This window comes from Scyliorhinus torazame, chromosome 11, assembly GCF_047496885.1.
Source record: "Scyliorhinus torazame isolate Kashiwa2021f chromosome 11, sScyTor2.1, whole genome shotgun sequence".
NCBI lineage: Eukaryota > Metazoa > Chordata > Chondrichthyes > Carcharhiniformes > Scyliorhinidae > Scyliorhinus > Scyliorhinus torazame.
In genome coordinates, this window is record NC_092717.1 from 105,685,035 (window position 1) to 105,709,673 (window position 24,639).

The 24,639-nt window shown below is 44.7% G+C and overlaps 1 protein-coding gene across 13 annotated transcripts in view; it reads left to right on the forward strand.

Moving 5' to 3' along the window:
- eya1 (EYA transcriptional coactivator and phosphatase 1) overlaps nt 1-24,639 on the forward strand; it is a 314,469-nt gene that overhangs the window by 188,126 nt on the left and 101,704 nt on the right. For 9 of the 13 annotated variants that reach the window (XM_072467575.1, XM_072467570.1, XM_072467574.1 and 6 more), the window contains 2 exons: nt 19,813-19,952; nt 20,409-20,528. In XM_072467575.1, coding sequence (XP_072323676.1) covers nt 19,813-19,952; nt 20,409-20,528 — 260 coding nt within the window. The remainder of the gene's footprint in view (nt 1-19,812; nt 19,953-20,408; nt 20,529-24,639) is intronic. The other 4 variants (XM_072467572.1, XM_072467573.1, XM_072467582.1 and 1 more) reach the window with 1 other exon arrangement.

Below are 24,639 nucleotides of genomic sequence, written 5' to 3' on the forward strand. Positions count from 1 at the left end.
GACAGGCGGTGGGCAGACTCCCAGAGATCCGAATCTTCACCCACAATGAGAAACGGGCCTTGGAGATCGCAGGATTGACTGAGGAGAGGACAGTCACCAACAGTTAGGTTGGCCTGCGCCACAGCCGTGAGGATCCACTGTCCCTTCACCCAGATGACCTCTCTCAAGTGAATAGTTCATTTCAGACAAAATGATCCCTCCCTCTCGCTGACCACATTTCCATTGCCTCGCAGGATCTCCATCTGACAAGGCATGGCCATCTGGAGCCGTTCCAATCCCACCACCCAAGAGATCACCTCAGAGGAGAGCTCTGAGGAGACCACCATTGAGGGACCACAACTCGAGCCCTGGATGAACCAGTTGCATAAAGGTGCAGGGCTGCGGTTACCTTTACAGCCACCAGCAGCGTGTGTCCTCCTCCTCCATGCGGTGCCAAGTGCAGTCCAGGAAAATCTGGCACGGGTGCCGTACTGTCTCTTTGTTGGGACAGAGTCTTCTACGGCACATACTGTCTGTCATCTTATCGAAGGACCAACGACGCCTGTACAACTTGGGCTGTTGCTGGCCTCTCCCTCTAGGCTCCTCCTCGGCCTGATGGGTGGCTGGGCCTTCAGGGTGTGTGGCAGCCCCATGCACATGGGGTGCCGCCGACAGCCTGCTTTGTCGCAGTTGCCGTCTTCGCCGGTATCTGCCTGCCTAAGCTGCCACCAGCAACACGGGGGCAGCCGCTGTAGGATCAGCACCACCATTCATTTTGATATCTGTCAGGAACTGGAGAAGGACAGAGACTGACAATCAGTTACGGTTTCCAGCCTGGGACCTTCAAATCCCACAAGCGCTCATAGAGTTCAAGCATAGCGTTCAGGCTTCAAAGTTTCCTTGAATTGCTATGCACTAATCATCCTCCGAGGATGGCACGTATACCCTAGAGTAGGCACTTGTGTTGAGGAGTGTGAAGTGCTCTCACAATTAACAAGGCGACTTTGTCATTTGCAATATCCTTCAGCTATGAATCTTAGAGGCTGATCACAGTCAACGGGAGTGAGATTGACTTCCAGCATTGAAGCCACAGCGAGGCTCTGTCCTGGAAGTGTTTGGTGGGACAGACAGACTGCAGCTTGCCCCTGTTATGGGTGTCCACAATATTTAAATCTGGCTTGAAGGCCTCACAGATGAAAAAAAACCTTCAACTCCCCCCGCCTCCCTCCTCACTCCCGCCCCACCCCCAACACTGAGACAGCAGCTCCGCTGCCCTTGAGCTGCATGCCAGAAAATGTCCAAAGATATGCAGGTTAGGTGGATTGGACATGCCAAGTTATCCCTTAGTGTCCAAAGATGTGAAGGTTAGGTGTGGCTACGGGGATTAGGAGGGATGGGGTGTGCTGCTGTTCCGGGTGCGAGAGTGTGCCTAGGTAGTGTGCTTTTTCAGTGAGTCGGTGCACACTCAATGGGCCGAATGGCTTCCTGCACTGTGGAAATTCTATAGTTCCTAAATGACTACTCATCTACTCGCTTCCCCTCAGCAGCTATTGCGCCAGCTTCACTTTGAAAAAAAAGTAGTACTAAGCCACACCCACGGGATTTCTCGCTGGTGAACAAAGAACAAAGAAAAGTACAGCACAGGAACAGGACCTTCGGCCCTCCAAGCCCATGCCGACCATGCTGCCCGTCTAGACTAAAATCTTCTACACTTCCTGGGTCCGTATCCCTCTATTCCCATCCTATTCATGTATTTGTCAAGATGCCCCTTAAATGTCACTATCGTCTCTGCTTCCACCACCTCCCCCGGCAGCGAGTTCCAGGCACCCACTACCCTCTGTGTGAATAAACTTGCCTCATACATCTCCTCTAAACCTTGCCCCATCGCACCTTAAACCTATGCCCCCTAGTAATTGACCCCTCTACCCTGGGGAAAAGCCTCTGACTATCCACTCTGTCTATGCCCCTCATAATTTTGTAGACCTCCATCAGGTCGCCCCTCAACCTCTGTCGTTCCAGTGGGAACAAACCAAGTTTATTCAACCGCTCCTCCTAGCTAATGCCCTCCATACCAGGCAACACCTGGTAAATCTCTTCTGCACCCTCTCCAAAGCCTCCACATCCTTCTGGTAATGTGGCAACCAGAATTGAACACGATACTCCAAGTGTGGCCTAACTAAGGTTCTATACAGCTGCAACATGACTTGCCAATTCTTATACTCAATGCCCCGGCCAATGAAGGCAAGCATGTCGTATGCCGCCTTGACTACCTTCTCCACCTGTGTTGCCCCTTTCAGTGACCTGTGGACCTGTACACCTAGATCTCTCTGACTTTCAATACTCTTGAGACCTTCACATTAGACCGTGTGAAGGTCTAATGCAGGTAGGTAATTCCCTACCTGCATTAGACCTTCCAAAATGCATTACCTCACATTTGTCCGGATTAATCTCCATCTGCCATCTCTCCGCCCAAGTCTCCAAACAGTGAGTTGGGTAATTCTCTGCAAGTCGCTGCATTTGATGTCTGTCTTGCTAATGCAATTGAAAAACATGCAAATGAATGTTAATGATATGCTGGCCATCTTTGGGTGAAATCCAGAACCCACCTTCGGGAGAGTGCTGGATGAATTTAAAACTGGTTCGCGACTGGTGCGAATCTCAATTTTGGCCTTTCCTGCTATTCATCATGGCGCGTCTAGATCCGGACAGGGTGCAACGCAGCAGTTGAATCGTGCCCCTTGTTTCCTCCTTATCTGACTCTTTGCATAGGTTCCCAACCCTCTGCCATTTTAACCAAAATCATACACCAGATACATCAATGACATTTTTTTCCTTTGGACCCACGGCGAAGAATCACTGAAACGACTACACAATGACATCAATAAGTTTTATTCCACCATCAGATTCACCATGGACTACTCTCCAAAATCGGTTGCATTCTTGGGCACACTCATCTCCATCAAGGACGGTCACCTCAGCACTTCGCTTTACCGCAAGCCCACGGATAACCTCACGATGCTCCCATTCTCCAGCTTCCACCCTAAACACGTTAAAGAAGCCATCCCCTATGGACAAGCCCTCCGTATACACAGGATCTGTTAGACGAGGGGGAACATAACAGACATCTACAGACACTAAAAGACACACTCATAAGAACAGGATATGGTGCTCGACTCAACAATCGACAGTTCCAACGCGCCACAGCAAAAGACGGCACCGACCTCCTCAGAAGACAAACACGGGACACGAACGACAGAGTACCCTTCATCGTCCAGTACTTCCCCGGAGCAGAGAAACTACGACATCTTCTTCACAGCCTTCAACACATCATCGATGAAGACGAACATCTTGCCAAGGTCATCCCCACACACCCACTACTTGCCTTCAAACAACCGCGCAACTTCAAACAGACCACTGTTTGCAGCAAACTACCCAGCCTTCAGGAGAACAGCGACCACAACACCACACAACCATGCCATGGCAATCTCTGCAAGACGTGCCAGATCATCGACATGGGTACCACCATTACACGTGGGAACACCACCCACCAGGTATGCGGTACATACTCGTATGACTCCGCCAACGTTGTCTACCTCATACACTGCAGGAAAGAACGCGCCGAGGCGTCGTACATTGGCGAGATCATGCAGATGCTACGGCAATGGGTGAATGGACATCGCACGAGAATCGCCAGGCAGGAATGTTCTCTTCCAGTCAGGGAACACTTTAGCAGTCAAGGGCATTCAGCCTCTAATCTTCAGGCAAGCGTTCTCCAAGGCAGCCTACAGGACGCGCGACAATGCAGAACCGGCGAGCAGAAACTGATAGCCAAATTCCGCACACATGAGTACGGCCTCAACCGGGACCTTGGATTCCTGTCACATTACATTCACCCACCACCATCTGGCCTGGGCTTGCGAAATCCAACCAACTGTCCTGGCTTGAGACAATTCACACCTCTTTAACCTGTGATTACCTCTCTCTCCAATTGCACCATCTGGACCTGTAAAGACTTAAAGATTCGCATTCAAAATATCATCTTGCATCATTGAATTTGTCTATATATGTGTTTCTGGAACACACCTCTTCATTCACCTGAGGAAGGAGCAGTGCTCCGAAAGCTAGTGTTTGAAACAAACCTGTTGGACTTTAACCTGGTGTTGTAAGACTTCTTACTGTGCTCACCCCAGTCCAACCCCGGCATCTCCACATCATCTGCCATTTTAGTTGAAACTCTCCCCAACTACTCTAGAAAATACTTCCCTTCGGGCATCAGCCCAGGCCCAGTTTGTACTGGTCACATCTCCCCCAGAACTGGTCTTAATGTTCCAGGAATCTGAAATCCTCCCACTTGCACCATCTCTTCAACCACATATTAATCTGATATGCAGTTCTGGTCACCTCACTACAGGAAGGATGTGGAAGCATTGGAAAGGATGCAATGGAGATTTACCAGGATGCTGCCTGGTTTGGAGGATAGGTCTTATGAGGAAAGGTTGAGGGATCTGGGGCTTTTCTCTTTGGAGCTGAGGAGGATGAGAGGCGACTTAATAGAGTTTTATAAGATGATGAGGGGGATAGATGGAGTGGACGTTCAGAGACTATTTCCTCAGATGGATGAAGCAGTTACAAGGGAGCATAACTATAAGGTTCAGGGTGGGAGATATAGTAGGGATGTCCGAGGTACATTCTTTACTCAGAGAGTGGTTAGGGTGTGGTATGGACTGCCTGCTGTAATAGTGGAGTCGGACACTTTTGGAACTTTCAAGCGGTTATTGGATAGGCACGTGTAGCACACCTGAATGACAGGGAGTGGGCTAGCTTGACAAGGCTCGGCACAACATCGAGGGCCGAAGGGCCTGTTCGGTGCTGTACTGTTCTATGTTCTATATCCTGCTATTTCTGTTCCAACTAGCATATGGCACTGGTCGTCTCCCTGAGATCACTACCTTTAATCTCCTACTTTTCAACTTACTTCCTGATTCACTAGATTTTGCTTTGAGGAACTCTTCCCTTTTTTTTCTGATGCTCTTTGTACCAATGTGTACCGTGACTCCTGGATGTTCACTCTTCCCTCTCCAGTTTGTCATGTAGCCACTCTAAGACGTCCTTTACCCTAGCACCAGGGAGGCAACATATTATCCTGGTGTCTCGTTTGCAGCCACGGAAACACATATCTATTCCCGTTACAATTAAATTCCCTAGAACTAATCCATTCCCATACTTTTTATTCATCTCCCATGCAGCAGAGACAATCACGGTGCATTGAATTTGGCTGCTGTAGCTTTCCCCTGTGAGACCATTCCCCCCAAAAGTATCTAAAGCGGTATATTTGTTTTGCAGGAGAATGGCCAAAGGAGATTAATTCACAGCCTACCTAGTTATCTTGTTCTGCCTGGCGGTCACTGATTCCCTTCCTGCCTGTGGAGTCTTCCCCTGCAATGTGACCACCTCTCTATATGTGCTATCCACAATACTCTCCGCCTCACTGATGCTCCAGTGTCCCCAGCCACCGCTCCAGCTCCGAAACCTAGGCTTCCGGGAGCTACAGTTGGCGATACTTCCTGCACAAATGCTGCCCTGGGCACTGTTAATGTGCCGAATTCCCACATACAGCAGGAGGAGCACACCACAGCTTTGACCTCTTCTGCCATGACTTGCTCCTTTAAATTAAACCTTTGGAAAATACTTAAAATCAAATAATATAAATTACTCTTGTGCCCTTCTACCCTGGTCACCTTTGCTATAGAATATAACCCTTGCAAACTTTGTAGCACAAAATAAAGACCTTACAAAATGTAAGCAATTAAATTAGTAAATACTTATCAGCCCGTACTCACCTAATTAGCCGTTTCCACTTGCCTTACATTACGTTTGAAACTTGACGTCACCGTAGGAGCTGCAAACACCAAGCTAACACTCAGATTTCTCACTGCACCCTAGCGCTGTTTTCAATCTCCTCACACACACTCCTCTAGGTGTTGCTGACTGTCAGTCCTGGTGTCTTCCTCTCGCACTCTCCTCAAAGGGAGATTTAGAAATCCAAAAAGAAAAGTTGAGATAATAGGACAGTGTGACGATTTGGTTATAGTGCATCTATGATGCCCTTACTCTAAGAACAGTTAAAGGCTAGTAATCTGAATACACAAGGCATTTGCATAAAATAGCTGGCACAAATAAATGGTTTGGATCTAATCACCATTACAGAGACATGGAGCTGGATTTAATTATCATCATCCGGCTTCTTTGAAAGCGAGGGGCACATGTTAAATCCAGCATTTTTGTGCTTGCTGTCTACCCACTGACCCTTGACCCCACTCCACTTTTACCAGAGGCAGGGTTGGCGCTATGGGCAGGGGGCTGCCAGCCAGCCATGGGGCCAAATGAGGCCCTTAGTTGTGCAATTATCAGGGGAATGTGGAAATAACAAAGTCATTGTCCTCTTCACAGGAGAAGACATAAATTATATACTAGAAATGAGGGGTAGCCAAGGGGCTAATAAGCATGAGGAAATCAAAATAATTTATATCAGCCGAGGAAAAAGTTTTGGAGGAGCTTAAAGGACTAAAATCAGACACATCTCCAAGACCTGATGGCATGCAGCCTAGGATTCTAAAAGAGGTAGCTGTAGACATATTGGACATTGTGGTTATGATTTTCTAAATTTCCCTCAATTCTATAATGAGCTCAGCGGGATCGAATTTAGCAACTGTAACACCAAAGGAGAGGGCGAGAAAACAGAGACATACAGGCAATTGAGCCTGACATCAGTCATCGGGAAACTACTATTGGGAAAGTCTTAACAATGCACTTCAAAAATCATTACAAAATCAGACGGTCAGCATGGATTTACGAAAGGGAAATTGTGCTTGACAAAATTATTTGAGTTTTTTGACGAAAAGATTTCTTCACTTAAAGGGTTGGGAGATAATTAGAATTATCTGTCCCAGAGAGTTGTGGATGCTCCATCATTGAATATATTTGAGGCTGATATCGAAAGAATTTTGGTGTCTCAGGGAAGCAGGGCATCTGGAAAGTGGGTAGGAAAGTGAGTTGAAGCAGAAGCTCAGCCATTATCGTACTGAATGGCGGTGCACACTCGAGGAGATGTATGGTTTACTCCTTATTTCCCATGTTCTTATGTAGTCCTATCTGGAATCTTTCAATTCTGCCACTATCTCTAAACTATTGTCTACTTTCCCTTCCTCTCCAGTGTCCATGGCCATATGAACTAGAGCAGGATATCCATTTGAGCTGTGTAGGTCAATGACAACATAATGTGAGGACTAGCCTTGTCAGTTTTCTCCCCCGAGCAAGAGCAGGCAGTTGGTTGGTCGCCCAAAAGTTAAATCTACCCCTGTGTGGCATATTCACATTATACTTATATGAGAGTGGGTGACTCTGGGGAGTGAAAGAAAACATGAAGGATGATTGGGAAATTCTGGCTTCATCAACTTCACCCCATTATACTTTTATCATCAAAGCCTTTGGCAGCTGCCTCCTTTAAAATTGAGGACCCATCTTGCTGTGCACTTCTCACTCTTGTTATGCATTGGCTAATGTTGCAACCAGATACGTAATGTTTAAATGCTAGAAAATTCAATAGCAACTAAATTCCCAACTTGCATGCTAACATATATACAAGTAAATGATCTTGAATCCTTTGCTGGATTTAAAGGGAAGGATTTTTCACCTATATATAGAAAAGTATAAATATGAGAACCTTTAAATGGTGATTTACAAGTGTGAAATGTGCCTTTCTGCAGCATAGACATCCACACTAAGCACTGAAAGAACTGTCTTTTATGTCTTGCATGCAGCTGTAACCAATTTGAGGTTCTGATCTAACTCGTTATGGAATGCAAACCATCTTGACAGCTGTTTTTATCCCTGAAAACTCGCAAGCACAGAATGCAGTTGTACTGGCATTCACAATTGTCAACCAACTTCCTACTTTCCTTCTGTGGAGTGGGTGCCTTGGAGTGCCAAAACAACAATGCTCACTTTTGCAAGAGCTGCAATTTAGAATCTGCATGTTTTCCAGTTTTTCCTTTAGACACCTCTATCCTGCGATAGCATATATAAGAAATAGGAGCAAGAGGAAGGCAATCAGCCCTTTGCTGAAGGCCGCACCATTCATTAAGATCATGGCTGAGCTACTACACCAAATCCATCTCCATGCACTATCCCCAGTTGTTTAATTCCCTTGCTCTCCTAAAATCTAGTGATCTTTCTTGTATTATACTCAATGATTGAGAATCAACATCTCTTGCCAGTGATATACAACCTTTTGAGGGACGACATTACTCCACATCTCAGTCCAAAATGGTCAACTAAAAATTGCAACTTCTAGTTCTAGACTCCCTAGCCAGAGGAAACATCCCTCCAGCATCAACCCTGTCAAGACCTAGTATAGTAAATTGCTCCTCATAGGCCAATCCCCTCATCCGAGAAATCAGTCAAGTAGATCTTCGTTACACTCCCTCTAAGGCAAGTATATCCTTCAAGTTATGGGATCAAAACTACACTGTACTCCATGCGTGGTCGGACAAAGACCCTATATAATTGCACCAAGGCTACTTTACTCTTTTACACCAATTCTTTTTGAGTAAAGGCCAACATATCATTTGCTTTTGTAATTACTTGTTGTGCCTCAATATTAACCTTATGTGATTCGTTGGCAAGAACACCCATATTATTTTGAATAACAGCATTTTCCAAACTCTCTATTTAAAAAAAAAAGTCTGCTTTTCTATTTCTCCTATCAAAGTTAATAATATCACACTTGCCCACATTGTATTGCATTTACACATTCTTATCCACTCATTTAACCTGTCTATATCTCTTTGCAGCCTCTTTGCATCCGCCTCACTATTTATATTTGCACTTTCATTATTCACCAAAGGAACTTGTGTTTAATTACATGCTTTAAACGGTTTCACTTGTGCAAGAAACTCTGCCTTCTGATTTACCAGGCGTGAGAGATCCCAGCAGTACGCTCAAACATACTAGAAATTGGAGTATAATGAGACGGGGTAATTCAGGCAAAGAAATTGCACATTGCAACTTCATGCCACCTCTATTAAACTTGCAGAAATTCCCAAGAAAATATATATTCTGTGGAAAGGTGGTACAAAATGTATGGTTTTTAGGACCAATAAATTCTGCAGCGGAAATAAAATGTACCAAACTTCAAATTCAATCAAAATAATAAGCATGGTAACTCTTAACTGTCAGAAACCTGGCCGTGCAACTTTTGAAGCAGCAGCAGTCAAATCGCTTGAAGTCTCATCTTAGCTTGATTGTAATTTATAAAGTTGTTTCATATTTTGTTTGTATATTTGTATTACGCCTCTGAATTAAGTGTCAACTTGTTTTCGGTGCACACACCCCTTCACCAAACATACTGGGCTGGATTCTCCAAGCCTGCGCCGGGTCGGAGAATCGCTGGGGGCGCAGGAAATTCCTGCCACGCCGCTCCGACGCCGGGCCGCATGGCGCCGGTCGGGGGCCGCTGAAAGAGGCACCCTGCGGCAATTCTCCGTGAGCGACCGGCCAAACTCCCGCCGAGTCCCGCCGGCGTGGTTCCAGCCTGGTACCACCCGGCGGGAGATCGGACCCGTGGCCGTGGTGGATGTCCTGGTGAGGGGGGGGGGGCGATCTGACTCCGGGGTGGGGGGGGGCCTCCACGGGGTCCAGGCCTGCGATCGGGGGCTTCCGATCGGTGGGCGGCCGCGATCTGGAGGGGGCCTACCTCCTTCCGCGGGCCTCGCTGTAAGGTCCCAAACACGTTGCTCCATGCTGGCACGGAGACGGCAACCACGCGCATGCACCGGCGCAGAGTCGGCCCTCGCGCGGACCCGCGCCGGCCGGCCAGGGCCGCTTTTCGGTGCCGGAGCAGCGCGCAGCACTCCGGCGCCATGCTAGCCCCCTGAAGACCGGTGAATTGCTGGACCAGGTGGTCCGTTGATGCTGGCGTACACCACTCCGGTGTTTACTCTGGCGTCAAAACTTGGCTGGGATTTCGGAGAATCCCGGCCACTGTTCTTTTTAACGTATTTGTTCATGAGATGTGAGCATCACTGGATGGCCAGCATTTGTTACCCATCTCTAATTGCTCTTGAGAAGGTTTTGGTGAACCACCTTCTTGAACTGCTGTAGTCCAAATGGTGTAGGTACACTCACGGTGCAATGGGAAGGGAATTTCAGGGTTTTAACCCAGCGATAGTGGAGGAACAGCAATACACGTCCAAGTCAGGATGGTGTGTGGCTTGAAGGAGAGTTTGCAGATGGTGTTCTCATGCATCTGCTGCCCTTGTTCACCTAGATGGTAGAGGTCACAGGTTTGGAAGAAGCTGTCGAAGAAGACTTGATGAGTTGCTGCAGTGCATCTTCTAAATGGTGCACCCTGCTGCCACCGTGCTCCAGTGGCGGAGGGAATGAGTGTTGAGGGTGATGGATGGACTGCCAATCAAGAGAGCTGCTTTGTGCTAGATGGTTTCAATCTTCCAAGTGTAGTTGGAACTGCACTCGTCCAGGCAAGGGGCAAGTATTCACTTCTGACTAATGTCCTGAAGACAGTGGACAGACTTTGGGAAATCAGGAGATGAAATACACACCTCAGAATTCCGAACCTCTAACTTGTTTTAGCTCTGTTTCTGGTCAATGGTAATCCCCAGGAGGATGTTAGTGGGAAATTAAGCGAAGATAATGTCAAGGCGAGATGGTTAGATTATCTCTTGTTGGAGATGATGTGAGACCATTTAAAATGAGTAAACTCAGAATGTTTGAAATGAAAAACAAAGGAGGCCACCTTACAAAAAAGTGCTGAGTGTATATTGGCTTAGTGCAGGGAAGCTTTCATGGGAAACAAAATGAGCGAAAGGGAGCTATGGGTCTCATCAGATTGATAAGCTGATCATTTTGAAATTGAACTAACCAATATATAAAGCAAGAAGCAAGTCTGTTGACAACTATAATACATACATAAGCCAATTCCTAGTCGAAGGACATTGATTAAGAACCATGAAGCCATGGTTCAGAATCTCTCCAGAAAAGTCTGCTTCAACAAATAAAGTATTGTGGAAGAGGATGGGCTGTTGAGGAATATTTGCTGGGGCACACTGCTATCCTACTTGGTAATCATCAATTGAATGCACGTAATGTCAGACATCACACAGACCCAATAAATCCTGTGATAGGCACAAAAAGCAACCAGTATAAGCTGGGCCGCATTCATCAGGAACGCAAGAATATGAGAAAAGCTATATTCATCACTAATACAAAGGAGGAAATAAATTGATTTAACACAATATTTGTTTCCTGGTCCTTTGTATGTAAATTTCTGGTCCCAACACGAGGGCCATGAGATTCATTTGCTAAATGTTCTGATCTTGTGTGTTTAAGAATAGCAAAGCCTTTACGATCTTTCTAGGATTACATTCCATAAAAGCTCCCAGCTTGGATTGGTCCCTTACTGGAGGTCTGCTCAGTGGCAAGGCAGCAGCATATCTACAGCTCTTGTGGTACGGGCACACAGAAAATGGCCCGGAACGTCCATTTCCCGTGGGGTCGTACCCCAAAGGTACCCCAAAAGAAGCATCCCAGGAGGTTCCAACTCTCTGAATAAAATAGTTCCCCAGGGAATGTTAGAAGGATTAAAACCACTTATAATTCCTGGGTAACTATCGTACTTTATATAACTCAACCTGCACGCCCCTCCCCCACCTCCGCCAACCACCCACCCGATCTTCCAACCCTTACCTTCCCAGGGCACCTGGCCACCATACTCCCCTCACCCACTTACCGGACACATTTACCTTCTCCGTGGCTTCAAGTGGCTTGGACCTTTAAACTTACCTGGCTTACACAGCTATGCCATCAAAAAGAGGTGTGACTTCACATCCCAGGTGTTGCTGCCCTGCACCAAAAGACTCGGGGCCCAGGCCCAGTTTGGAAGTCTGGGCAAGAACTGTGCAGCTCTGGATTAAGATCGGTAAAAAGGAACAGAGCTGCAATCTGACTGTGATTGCCACTCAATGGAAGTTCTGGCCCAATGGTGTAGCTGTAGAGCTGTTTCTTCAGGATGTAGGCAAAAGGAAGGTTGCCCTGTTTGACACAGAAGAACATGGTTTAAAAAGCTACTATTCGCATGAGCAACTTGAGCTATTAATGGACTGGACTTTCCCGATCTTGGTTACACACTGACGTCGGCGCCATTTCCAAGTTCTGACTGCATTGGAGGTGAGCATGCGGCGATGGCCAGTATTTTCTGGAGATGACCAAGTAGTGGGTTGCATTTGCAATACCCATCCAATGGAAGACAGCAGATGTGAGTGAGAAGTCGGACCTGAAAGTGTTAAATTTAAAGAGTGCCTATCAGTCTTCAAACTGCAAGAATCAGAGGAGTGCAGTGCTGAGAGTACAGTACATCAGAGAAGGGACATGGCACTCCATTGTAGATGCCTCCCTGTATATTGGGATGGGGACAGTGTGACCCATGAAACATTTTGTTTCCTGATTCTGGCAGGACGAAGCTGTCAGGCAAACAAAGGAGGCATGAAATGAAAAAATGAAAATCGCTTATTGTCACAAGTAGGCTTCAATGAAGTTACTGTGAAAAGCCCCTAGTCGCCACATTCCGGCGCCTGTTCGGGGAGGCTGTTACGGGAATTGAACCTGCGCTGCTGGCCTGCCTTGGTCTGCTTTAAAAGCCAGCGATTTAGCCTTGTCTAAACCAGCCCCTTATGCACCAGCGTGGCTGGAGGCCTACAAAGAGGTCAGCAGCCACAGTGTGAGTAACGTGCTGGTAGCACTTTAACAGCTTTGTGCTTTAGAAAGTACGAATTAAAGCCAAACTGTCGGCCCTAACAATCTCACAGAGATAGTACACCTCTGAGTAGGAGGGCCACAATAAGCAGTAAATAGGAACACTGGAGATCCTTGCTCATTGCCAATTCACCTGAGGCAAATGTTCACAGCAATGGAAGGTTGATGAGGGTAATGTAAATATTGAAGAAATGTAATGACAAGAGCATCGCTTCAGATAGTGGATCAGGATGGGCACATAAGAAGGTTGGTTGCAGCTGACCCCTCTATCCCTAAATTGGAGGGGAAAGAGTGCAAAACACATGAGAGCAGAGACACACAGGGTGTGCAATAAAGTGCTGGAAAAACTTAGCTTGGGGAGCATCTTTGGAGAGAGAAGCAGAGTTGACATTTCAAGTTCAATGTGATACTTCAGAACAGAAGAGGAGTAGGAATGTGGTGGGTTTTATGTAGTTAAGAAGATGATGAATTGAAATGGCAAACGACTGTAAGGTCAGGATCATTCTTGTGGACTGAGTGGAGGTCTTCCACAAAGCGTAACCCAGGGACCACATTGTGAGCAGCTAATATAACAGACTGAATTGAAAGAAGTGAAAGTAAATCGCTGCTTCTTCTGGAAGGAGTGTTTGGGGCTTTGGACAGTGAGGAGAGGAGGTAAGATACAGGTATTACACATCATGCAATTACATGGGTAAGTGCAATGGGCAGGGCATGAGGTGTTGGGGGTGATGGAGGAGTGAACCAGGGTGTCATGGAGCGAACGGTACCTTTGGAATGCTGACTGTAGAAAGCAGGGTCCCTTCAGAATGCAGGTAGGTGAGGAGAGGGGAAAATGTGTTTGGTGGTGGCATCATGCTGGAGATGGCGGAGGATAACCCTTTGAGTATGGAAGCTGGCCATGTGGAAAGTGAGGAAAAGGTGAAGCGGATCATGGTTATTGGAGGGTGGGTTAGGGGTGAGGGTAGAAGTGCGGGAAATGGGTCGGACGTAGTTGAGGGCACTGGGGAAGAGTTGCCAAGCTGACCATCCTCACGGTGATAGAGGAGGAGGCACTTGTCATTGCAAGGGTGGCAACAATGCAGGCAATTGGAGATGAGGGATTGGTATTAATCCAGTTAATCTGAATTCTCCTCTTTCCCCTTATATCTGTAAAAAAAAAAAAAATTCTTTCAATATTTATCCAATTCCCTTTTGCAGGCTATGACTGCATCTGTATTCATCACCGTATCAGGCAGTGCATTCCAAATCCTAACCACACATCACACAAAAGATCTTTCTTTCTGTTGACTCTGGTGCATTTGACAAATCACCCTAAATCGGCTTCCACTGCTTATCGAACTTGCCCGCCAAAAGAAAATGTTTATTGTCACCAAACAGATTTAAAATGTGACTTGAAGACAAAGAACTTCTGAAGGATATCTTGCATGACATCACGCATACTGTTTTGGATCAGATCAGATTTGACCTAGCTTGTTGACATTCTGCAGATATTGCCTGTTTCAACAAATTCTGCAAATCATCTCAATTACAAAATAGAATCCTGCATATAAAATGAATATTTAATCATACATTTCCTGCTAGCATTCTCAACAATCTACACTTGGCATTTTTAAGCACACATACAGACTTCACATGTATTTCTTCGATCTTCTGGAAGGTTTACTGATCAACACTATTGACATGTGAACATTGAAGCTAACAGCCTTTTTTGTAGGCAATATATGAATGACCAGAATAGTTTACGATGAATATTAATTGTTTTCATATAGCTCCTTGTAACAATCGGCCACCTCTACCTTTTTTAATGGGCTCAATTCACTTTCCCAACTTGACCCTCCAACTAGCCAGTGCTAATCTTTCCTAATGTAGATTATCCGCATTCAAGCCTTGACCTGCAGTCTTTCACAGCCTTCTTCAGGATGGAGGGAAAGTGAAACCTTTACCATTTTCTTCAGCTGGAAAAAAGCCAAAATCTTAATCTCCTATCTTCTTCCAACTCTCTGTATTGGGAATTATCTTATTGAATTAGTGTTCTTTTTGCTGTGGGTCCCGTAATATAAGGATGTTCAACATAGCAAAGGTTAATGTGGGACTGGAGAACAGTACCGCCCACAGGATGATGTAGAGAAACTCATGACAGTAGACAAGGGGCAAAGTTGTATGGAGAGGGATTTGAAAAACAAAAGGAACAGCATCCTGGCATAACTGAAGTACACCTGAACTGAAGGCACACCTGGAGATCCTCAGGTGTGGAGGCTGAAGGGCAGAAGGAAAATCCACTGTGCAGCTAAAGGACACCACCAGAGCACGTGAACATCTGTGGTGAATGCCAATCGGTTACAGAGTCTAAGGACCTAACAAGGATGACCAAAAAAAAATCAGTTCTATGGCTCAACTCGCCTTTAAATACCTTCAAGCTAAGAATCAGTCAGAGCAGTCCATTTTGTTAATCGGCGCAGGCAGCTCAGATTCAGAAATGATGCCATTCCACGTGGCAGCCAAGCTCTGTTAATGTATGATAGCTTCAGGTTTAGATTAGAAGGCAGAGGCTGAACAAATGAATACACTACTGTACTCAGTAGGTTCAATAGCTGATGACATTGCGAGGCAAGGAATAATTAGAGCTTCAGATAAGTTTGAAGATGATTTGAAATCCTCTGACATTGACTTAAATTTAAAGAGCAAACAAAGTTCAACAAGCATGTCCAACAGCCTGGAGACCCAGTTGACTCTTTCATAAACAAATTATACAAATTGTCTGAAGGTTGTGACTATAGTGATCTTTAGTCAGAACTTGCACAATACCAAATAGTAGTTGGACTGGCTGATGCCTTTTTAGACATACTACATACAAAAGGACTTCTAACCCAAAAAAAGGCCAACAAAAGGTAGTCTGAAATTCAGCAACAACACCCGTCTATTTTACGTTGCAAGTTTACGCCTTGGATTAGTCAATCTCCAACTGTCCAGTTCATAAAGCAACAAAAGGGCAGGGAGATTCCAGGCCAAGGAGGACAACAATACCCAAAAAGACCATGTCAGCGCTGTGGAACCAAAAGACATCACAGGCCGGAGAAATGTCCAGACATTTCTGTGTAGTGTTTCAACTGCAACTGCTGGAACACTTTGGAAAACCGTGTAAGTCTAAGTCCTCGAGACATGTGGAGGATCCCAAAACAGTCCACAGGATTGAAGCACCACACCAGAAGGAAGTTCAAGTATGCTTCTCGGTTGAGATCACGGTTCTTGGATTCCCCTTCTGGAATGCTGAAACTCGAGAAACTGACACCTCACCAATTTCAAATTAGACACGGGAGCCAGTGTTATGGTCCTGTCAGATAAAGAACCATGACTGTTGCCACCCAAAAACACAACTGTACTGAAAAGATGCCATTAAGCTCCCTGTTAAAGGTACTTTGCAAGCCATACTCCCAGTGAAAAAACAAATGAATATGAGAGACAATGAGTGAGATTTTCTAACTGTTCACACTAGCGGGATCTTTGCGTCTCACTGACGGCGCACTCACGCCACAAGTTTCCTGGCGTCTTGGGGTGGACTCAATGGGAAGTTCCATTACAGCAGTGAGATCTGAAGATCTTGCTGCCAGTCGATGGCGGGCCACCTCCCGCTGCTGAGAAACACGCTGCAGGGAGGCCAGGCAATCTTGCCTATTATTTGTATTCCACAATAAAGAATTTTCCCTCTTGAGCAGGAAAGCTTGTATCGACCTCTACCTCCTTCAGAAAATTGATGAGGTTAACAAGCAAGTGTTTGGTTCTAATTTTAAGAAAGAGTTTCAGAAACTTTTCACCAGATTGGGCTGACTGAAGACTCCATACAATAGTGCACTGAGAGAATGCCAAGTCTGTGCGCCTGTTCACACCATGGAAAATACCGCACCCAGTTATGAAGCAAGTGCAGCAACATATGGATGATATGAACAAAATGGGGGTCATTTCCCCTGTCACTCAGCTGACGAGTGGTGTCCTGGGATTGTCTCAATTCCAAAGCCAAATGGGTCCATTTGCAGTGTTGTCGATGTGACACAACTCAAGCACCGGTGCTTTTGAAGCTGTATGTTATCGGCAGCATCTGGACACTTCCACTTGACAAGAAGTCCAGATTGCTGACTCAGTTTATCATCCCATTTGGCATTACCACGGCAACTAAGACTTTTCAATGCAAAATGTTTGCAATCTTACAAGGCTTGGAGGGTGACATCTACCACATTGGTAAGATTTTGCACCATGGTACGAAAGTTAAGGAACACAACAGGAGGCTCACGGCTGTCTTAGAACACTTTCAGGAAGCAGGGCTGATATTGAATGAGAAATGCAAGTTCTCAAAGACCTCTACTTTATTCTTTGGACATATTATGAACAGCAAAGGCAACCCACACTAAGCAAATGCAATCAGTGTGTTCAGTCACACTATCATCTATTCCAGACTTCCAAAGAATCCTAGGCATGGTGAACCAGTTGGTGAAATTTCTGCTCAACCTGTCACAGGTCACAGACCTGCAACACCTGCTCAAAGAACGCCAGGCATGGCACTAGGACGTGCACCAGGAGAAAGCATTCGTTCACGTGAGAGATATGCTGCTCTCACCTGATATCCTGGCTTACTGCGACCCATACCTGCCCAATACAATAGCAGCGGATTCCTCCTCCATAGGTGTAGGGGCAGCTTTACTCCAAAAACATTGGATGCATGTTGCCAACCAGTGTATTACTCATCTAGAGGATTGTCAGGCACAGAGATACGGTATGTTGATATTGAAAAGGAAGCTCTCATAGTCACATGGGCTTGCAAGAAGCTCTCTGGCTACCATATACCACTGGTCTCACAGTTGGATGAGAAGGATCTTGAGATGTCCCCCTGAAATCGCAGATTCCACATGTGTCTCATGCACTTCACATATGATAGGATGTAAGGTTAAAGGAAACATTAATAGACACAATATCCAAGGCCACAGTCGACTTTCCTGTGACACACGATGTCAAGCTGGTTGAGGAACTTGAGTTGTGTTCCCAATTGGTGAGTAAACGATTGCCGGCTATGTCAAGAAAGCTTTAACAAATACGCTGTGAGCGAGATGAGTGTGTCCACATTCGTCATTACCATAACCAAGGGTGACACAGCAGAGGCCAGGTGGCAATGGCATGAAACTTTGCTGTGAACAGCAGAAACGCTTCACTGTAATAGATGATCTGATGGTACATAACGAGCGGTTGATCATTCCAATCTTCTTCCAGTGGGAGATGCTCCAACAAATCCACAAAAGCCACCTGGACATTACAAAGTGCAGAGCACGGGCCCAGTCTGCAGTATGGTAGCTAAAAATATCAAGAGAAATTGGGGAAATAATCTCAAGCTGCCAGGAGTTAGCTGTGTGCAAATTGGTTGCCTCATTTCCTGCATTATAACAGTGACTACACTCCACTGGCTGTAAAATGCTTTGAGATAGCAGGTGGTCGTGTAAAATTCTATATCAATGAAAGTCTAATGTTACTTCCTTGGATTTATGCCTTGTGAAATCCCTACATCTGGCTTTGGCAAAATAAATAATTTCCATTCATAAAAAAATGTAACACCTCAATTTATAAGTACTGCATGAGAGTGTTGGCCTTGATCTTATATGCTCAGGTCCTGGTGTGGGTCTTGAACCCACAACCTTAAACACAGAAGTAACAGTACTACCAGCTGAACCAAAGCTCATGCTATATGCTATGCCCTCAGAATATCTTAAAGCATTTTACATCTATGGATTGTGAAGTGCAGGTACTCGCAGAAGCACGTCCCCACAAATAGTAAGAGTTTACCCCGATAATCTGCTTTTTTGATGGTGTTGGTAAAGGGAGAACACTGGACAGAGCACCAGGAAAACCTAATGACATACTCTGAATAGTGTCAGGATTTTCTATATCCATCTGTATAGCTCGCCACTGGCTGCCAGTGGGATCGGAAGATCCCGCCAATGTCTATGGCATTTTGTGTGGCTCGCCTGACCTTCTGCCAGGTAACTCACCATGGGGGTCACCTTCGGCGGGACAAGGAAATCCCGGCCAGAGTCTCTGGTAACACGGCTACAATATAAGGTTAGATAATGCACTTGAGTTCATGCTTAGGCATGTACATGTAATCTAATGGCTCAGAGAAAGAGTAATATCGCTAAACCATGCTGATACTGAAAGAATTGATACTTTAGGATGTGATGTTTAAAGAGAAGGACTGGATAGAAGAGGTGTTATTTTACAATTATCAGTAACAAATAAAAATCTTCTTCAATGTATATGGAATTTTTCTTGAGTTGAATCTAATAGGATTTATTTGGTAATTACTTTTCAAATTACAACCTAAGCAAAGCAAAGCACAGACTCAATTATTGTTGACAATATTAAGTATGAATGCTTAAAAATAGATGAATGCTTAACAATTATGAAATTAGGGCAGCATGGTGGCGCAGTGGGTTAGCCCTGCAGCCTCATGGCGCCGAGGCCCCAGGTTCAATCCCGGCTCTGGGTCACTGTCCGTGTGGAGTTTGCACATTCTCCCCGTGTTTGCGTGGGACTCGCCCCTACAACCCAAAGATGTGCAGGGTAGGTGGATTGGCCACACTAAATTGCCCCTTAATTGGAAAAAATAAATTGGGTACTCTAAATTTAAAAAAAAACAATTATGAAATTACGCTCCTATTTTACCGGAAGCCTTCATTTTAAATTAGTTAACTCATTCATTGAAATGGATGAAAGTGAAATATTATAGGAATATATTTTGCATTCACTTGCTAACATTACAAATTAAATTTTATCCTTCCCAGCCAATAGCAATCAGAATCCACTATATTATTCCAACAGTCTTGATGAAAATATACATGGTCCCTATAAATGTATGCCCTCTTGAAATTTTAGGATCCATAAGTTTGCAAATGACAGTAAATACAGTCACTTGAAAAAATCCTTCATCTGTCTTTGTTGGAAGGTGAAAGTCATTTTATATTTCAGGAGAGTTTGGTACAATCCACAGTTCATCAACATCCATTAAAGATGCAGAATCAGATCGATTGCGTAGAGCTTCAGATGGAAAGTCACGTGGCAGAGGCAGAAGAAATAACCCCTCGCCTCCCCCAGACACTGACCTTGAGGTAAGGCTGACATATTGATCCCATTAAAAGTAAATAAAACAAAGCCACATAGAAAATGATATATGAGCACCAATAAAGGCTGCACTCACTAATATAATAATGAAGGTTACATGCATGAAAATGAACAAAGCTAAATAGCTTAAAATCTTTTTGTAATTTCTTTTCTCAGGAACAATTTGAGTATTGATTTTTAAATGTTAATTCTCTTGATAAATTATCAGTTAAATGTATGAATGAGTTAAAACAATCTGATCTAGTAACTATCAAGCATTAATATATTATCACCAATAACCATTATCTCATTTGATGAGTGACTTGGCAATAGATTTTGCTGGTGTCAGACTTTGACTTTTAAGTCCCTTAGTGAGTAATACGGAAAGCTGGGTCACGACACAGTTGCACTTAACTACAATTCCCTCTGGTTTCACAATTATTGATTGAGGTGTCATTTTTCAGTCTGCAGAGGGCAACATTGATTTCTCTCTTTCACAGCGAGTGTTCATATGGGACCTGGATGAAACGATCATTGTTTTTCACTCCTTGCTCACAGGATCCTATGCCAATAGATATGGAAGGGTAAGTACCAAAGGACATTAGACATAGATATTTAAATTGTCCTTTCTAAAAAGTAATATGCTTTTTAACATCAAGATGTAAGATAAATATGAGGAATCATGGAAAATTTGGTGGAGTTGAAAACTTTGAACAGTTTGTTTTATTATTACATATTAATATCTAACCACTGTAATAAATTTTCCTGTCGGTCACGGGAAATGCATTTTTTTTATTTGTATGGCTGGGGAAGAAGCTATTGTTCGCTGTTGAGATTAACAATCAATTTAATGGCTTCAATGGTTGTGATGCCACCAGGAATAGATGTCACAGGGCAGATGTTCAGTATGTGAGCAATGATCTAACTTGGATGGCCGCAGTCACAATTCATCTCTCATATTTCATTTGTGGAGCATGTGGCTCATCTTCAAGAGGTTGAGCATCGTCCAAATTTTCCGTGGAAGATTGAAATCTGGAGCTAAGCATTCTAATCAGTAGTTACCAGGGTGTGGGTTGGTAATATTATAATTCAAACAGGAGGTGTGCCATCGAGAACTGGGGCTGTCACCAGTTTGTAAGATATATGTGTCTGTGTGTGACATGCATATTTTAAAAAGATTGCGCAGAATTGATGGATTATTTCGCCCCTTAAGAAATTGATGTTATGTATTTTTGAGCATTCGTTTGTTCTGATGGTTTAAACTTTTAGCCTATTTTATGTGGAAATATGTTTCTGAGTGATTTATCTCTTAAGAAAACAGTTTTAAAAGAGGGAATAATAATGTGGAAAAGTACAGTAGACTTAGCATCTGTAAAGTCAAAAGACGAGATAACATTTTGAGTATATCGACTAGCACTTGCCAACAATTTTCCAATATTAACCCATTTTTGAAAATTAATGCAATCCTAGATACCAACAAAAACAAAACAGCAATGTGGCAGCATAGTAACATTCAGTGAAGAGGGCAATCAGAGAGCATATCTTTGTCATGTTGTGTTAACTTAATGCTATTGCAACTACACCGCACTTTCTTGAAGCTTTCCCCTGCCGGTTGATGCTCTATAATGACAAAGCTGAAAAATTAATTTTTTTATGAAGGCTGAGGAAGCTTGAGGCCAATCCACATCCAACAGCCTGCTCTGAAAACTCTGCTCACATTTTGACAGCTGTTACAAATTCCACAACAGCAGCTGAGACAATTCACACTACCTCTCCATGTTAACGGATCCTCCAAATTAATTTGAGGATCAAGATCCAAACCCACATCTGCATGATAAGCTAATGAATTCTTCCTTGGGCCAAACACTGTCAATTTGCGTTCAGATCAGGCCATTAGTTTTTGAAATATGAACCGGAATTCTCCGGCCATTTGCTGGCGACAGGATTCTCTGGTCCCGCCAACAGCGCTCCCATCCATGAGTTTTCCAGTGGCGTGGGGTGGCTCCAATGCAAAATCCCACCGGTCGCGGCGGGAGCAGAGAATTCCACTGCCAGCGAACGGCGTGCCGCCTCCTGCTGCCGAAAACTATGCGGCTTGGAGAATCCTACTCATAATGTTTACAGGCAAACAGACTAACAAAAAGGACAAAAACATTACCACCACCCACCTCCAATGGAGGAGATTTTTAAATATCAATATACCAAGGACACTTATTCAAGTAACACCTACTCAGCAGTAGTGACCATAGACACCAATGCCAAATTTGCATTCGACTAGAACAGCTTGTTTCCAGATTTCATCATAGCCTTGATTTAGATATGGATACAAGAGTTGAATGCCAGATCAGTGAGAGTAGCTCTTCTTGACATCAAAGCAACATTTGACTGAGTATAGCACTACAAACATGAACATAAACTGAAATAATTGATTATAAGAAGTACAACCAGGAGTCGGACATCGAGCCTGCTCCGCCATTTAATGAGATTATGGCTGATCTAACACTCACTGAGTTCACTTTCTTGCCTTCTCTCCATAACCCTTAATTCCCATGCTGATTAAAATCCTATCGATCTCATTGAAAGTCAAAGGGACTACAACAGCCAAATATATTATTTGTCATCATTGACAAAAAAGGCCGCCTGTCATCACAATGCCAGGACATCATTTCAAGAGTCCTTAAAAAAATGTATCTCAGCCCAAGCATCTTCAGCTGTTTCATTAATGGCCTTTGCCCCATTATAGGTTCAGGACTGGGACTATTCACTGACAAATACAGACTGTTCAGCCCATTCACAACTCTCTGATAACGAATCAATCCATGCTAACTTACAGCAGAATTTAAATGGCATGCAGGCTTGGGAAAGTTGCAAATAACATTTGCACCATGTGACTGCCAGTTAATGACTATCTTGAACAAGAGAAAACTCAATTCTCTTCCAATAACCTTCCAAGTCACCATCATTATCAGATCTCCAAATGGCCGAAGTCGCCATTGAAAAGAAATTAAACTGGAGCAGTCTTTTGCCCTTTCTATTCAACATTGTGGAAAGACTAAACCTGGTTGCCTGGTCTATAAAATGTCTTTGTCCCTTACCTTTAGATCCATTCAACTACCTCACTAAAGTCACATACTAATCCAAGGCTTCCAATAAGAAATGTTGACATCTTCTGATATCTTTACTGATTTCTCACTTCTAACTAACCTCTTCTATAAGCCATGCATGTTCTTTATCAGCCATGTAAAAGGCAAATTTCTTTCTCTCCAATTCTTATAACCTGATGCAATTAATACAATCTGATGGTTTTGTTAAAGAGATACAAAATCGCCCTGATTGGGTGAACTGCAGATCAACCGATTTTCTGAACATAATTTGCGTTATCGTGTTTAATTAACTTGCTTAAATTGTTTTGATGAGGTAACAGAAGGGTCATTGAGGGTAATGTTGTTGATGTGGTGTACATGGATTTCCAAAATACTTTGATAAAGTGCCACACAACAAACGTGTGGCAAAGTTAGAGCTCATGGGATAGCAGCAACATGGCTATGAAAGTAGCCGAATGGCAGAAACAGAAAGCAATGGTGAACCGATTGTTTTCAGACTGGGGAAAGATTTATAATGGAGTCCCTCAGGGATCAGTGTTAGGAAGCCTGCTCTTCCCGGTATCTATTGAAGACCTAGGACGGGATTCTCCCGTACCTGGCGTTAACCACTCCCAAAGGTGCGGAAATGGGCCGGAAATGCCAAAGGGACTCCGCCGGCCAGCGCGGGTCCGTGCATGCACGGGGGTGTCGGCGGCTGCTGAGGTTATCCCCGCACATGCGCGGGGGGGGGGGTTCACCTACGCGTCGGCCATGGCGGAGGCTTACATAGCCGACGCGTAGGAAAAGAGTGCCCCCATGGCATAGGCCTGCCTGCGGATCGGTGGGCCCCGATCGCAGGCCAGGCCACCGTGGGGGCACCCCCCCGGGGCCAGATCGCCCCGCACCCCCCCCCCCCCCACAGGACCCTGAAGCCCGCCCGCGCCGCCTGGTCCCACTAGTAAGGGACCGAGTCCAATTTACGCCGTCGGGACCTGCATAGAACCAGCGGGACTTCGTCCCATCGCGGGCCGGAGAATTGGCAGGGGGGCTGCTGCGAGCGGCCGCCGACCGGCGTGTCGCGATTTCCGCCCCCGCCAATTCTCCAGCGGAGAATCCCACCCCTAGTTCTTGCTATACAGGACACAATTTCAAAATTTGCGGATGATACAAAACTTGGAAGTATCGTAAACCATGGGGAGGATAGTGTTAAACTTCAAAAGGACATAGGTTGGTGGAATAGCTGGATAGGTGGCTGATACAATTTAATGCAGAGAAGTTTGAAGGGATTTAATTTTGGTAGGCAGAATGCAGAGAGACGATACAAAGGTTACCATTCCAATGGGCGTGCAGGAGCAGAGGGACCTATGTGTATATGTACAGTAATTATTGTAAGTAGCAGGACAAGATGAGAGAGCAGTTAATAAAACATATAGAATCCGGGCCTTATCAGTAGGGCTTTAAAGTACAAAACATTTGTTAAAACCGGTATACTGGTTATAAAACATTGGTTCGGCCTCAACTGGACCATTACCTTCAGTTCTGAGCTCCACAATTTAGGAAGGATGTGAAGATATTAGAGAAGGTGAAGAAAAGATTCAGGAGAATGGCTGCA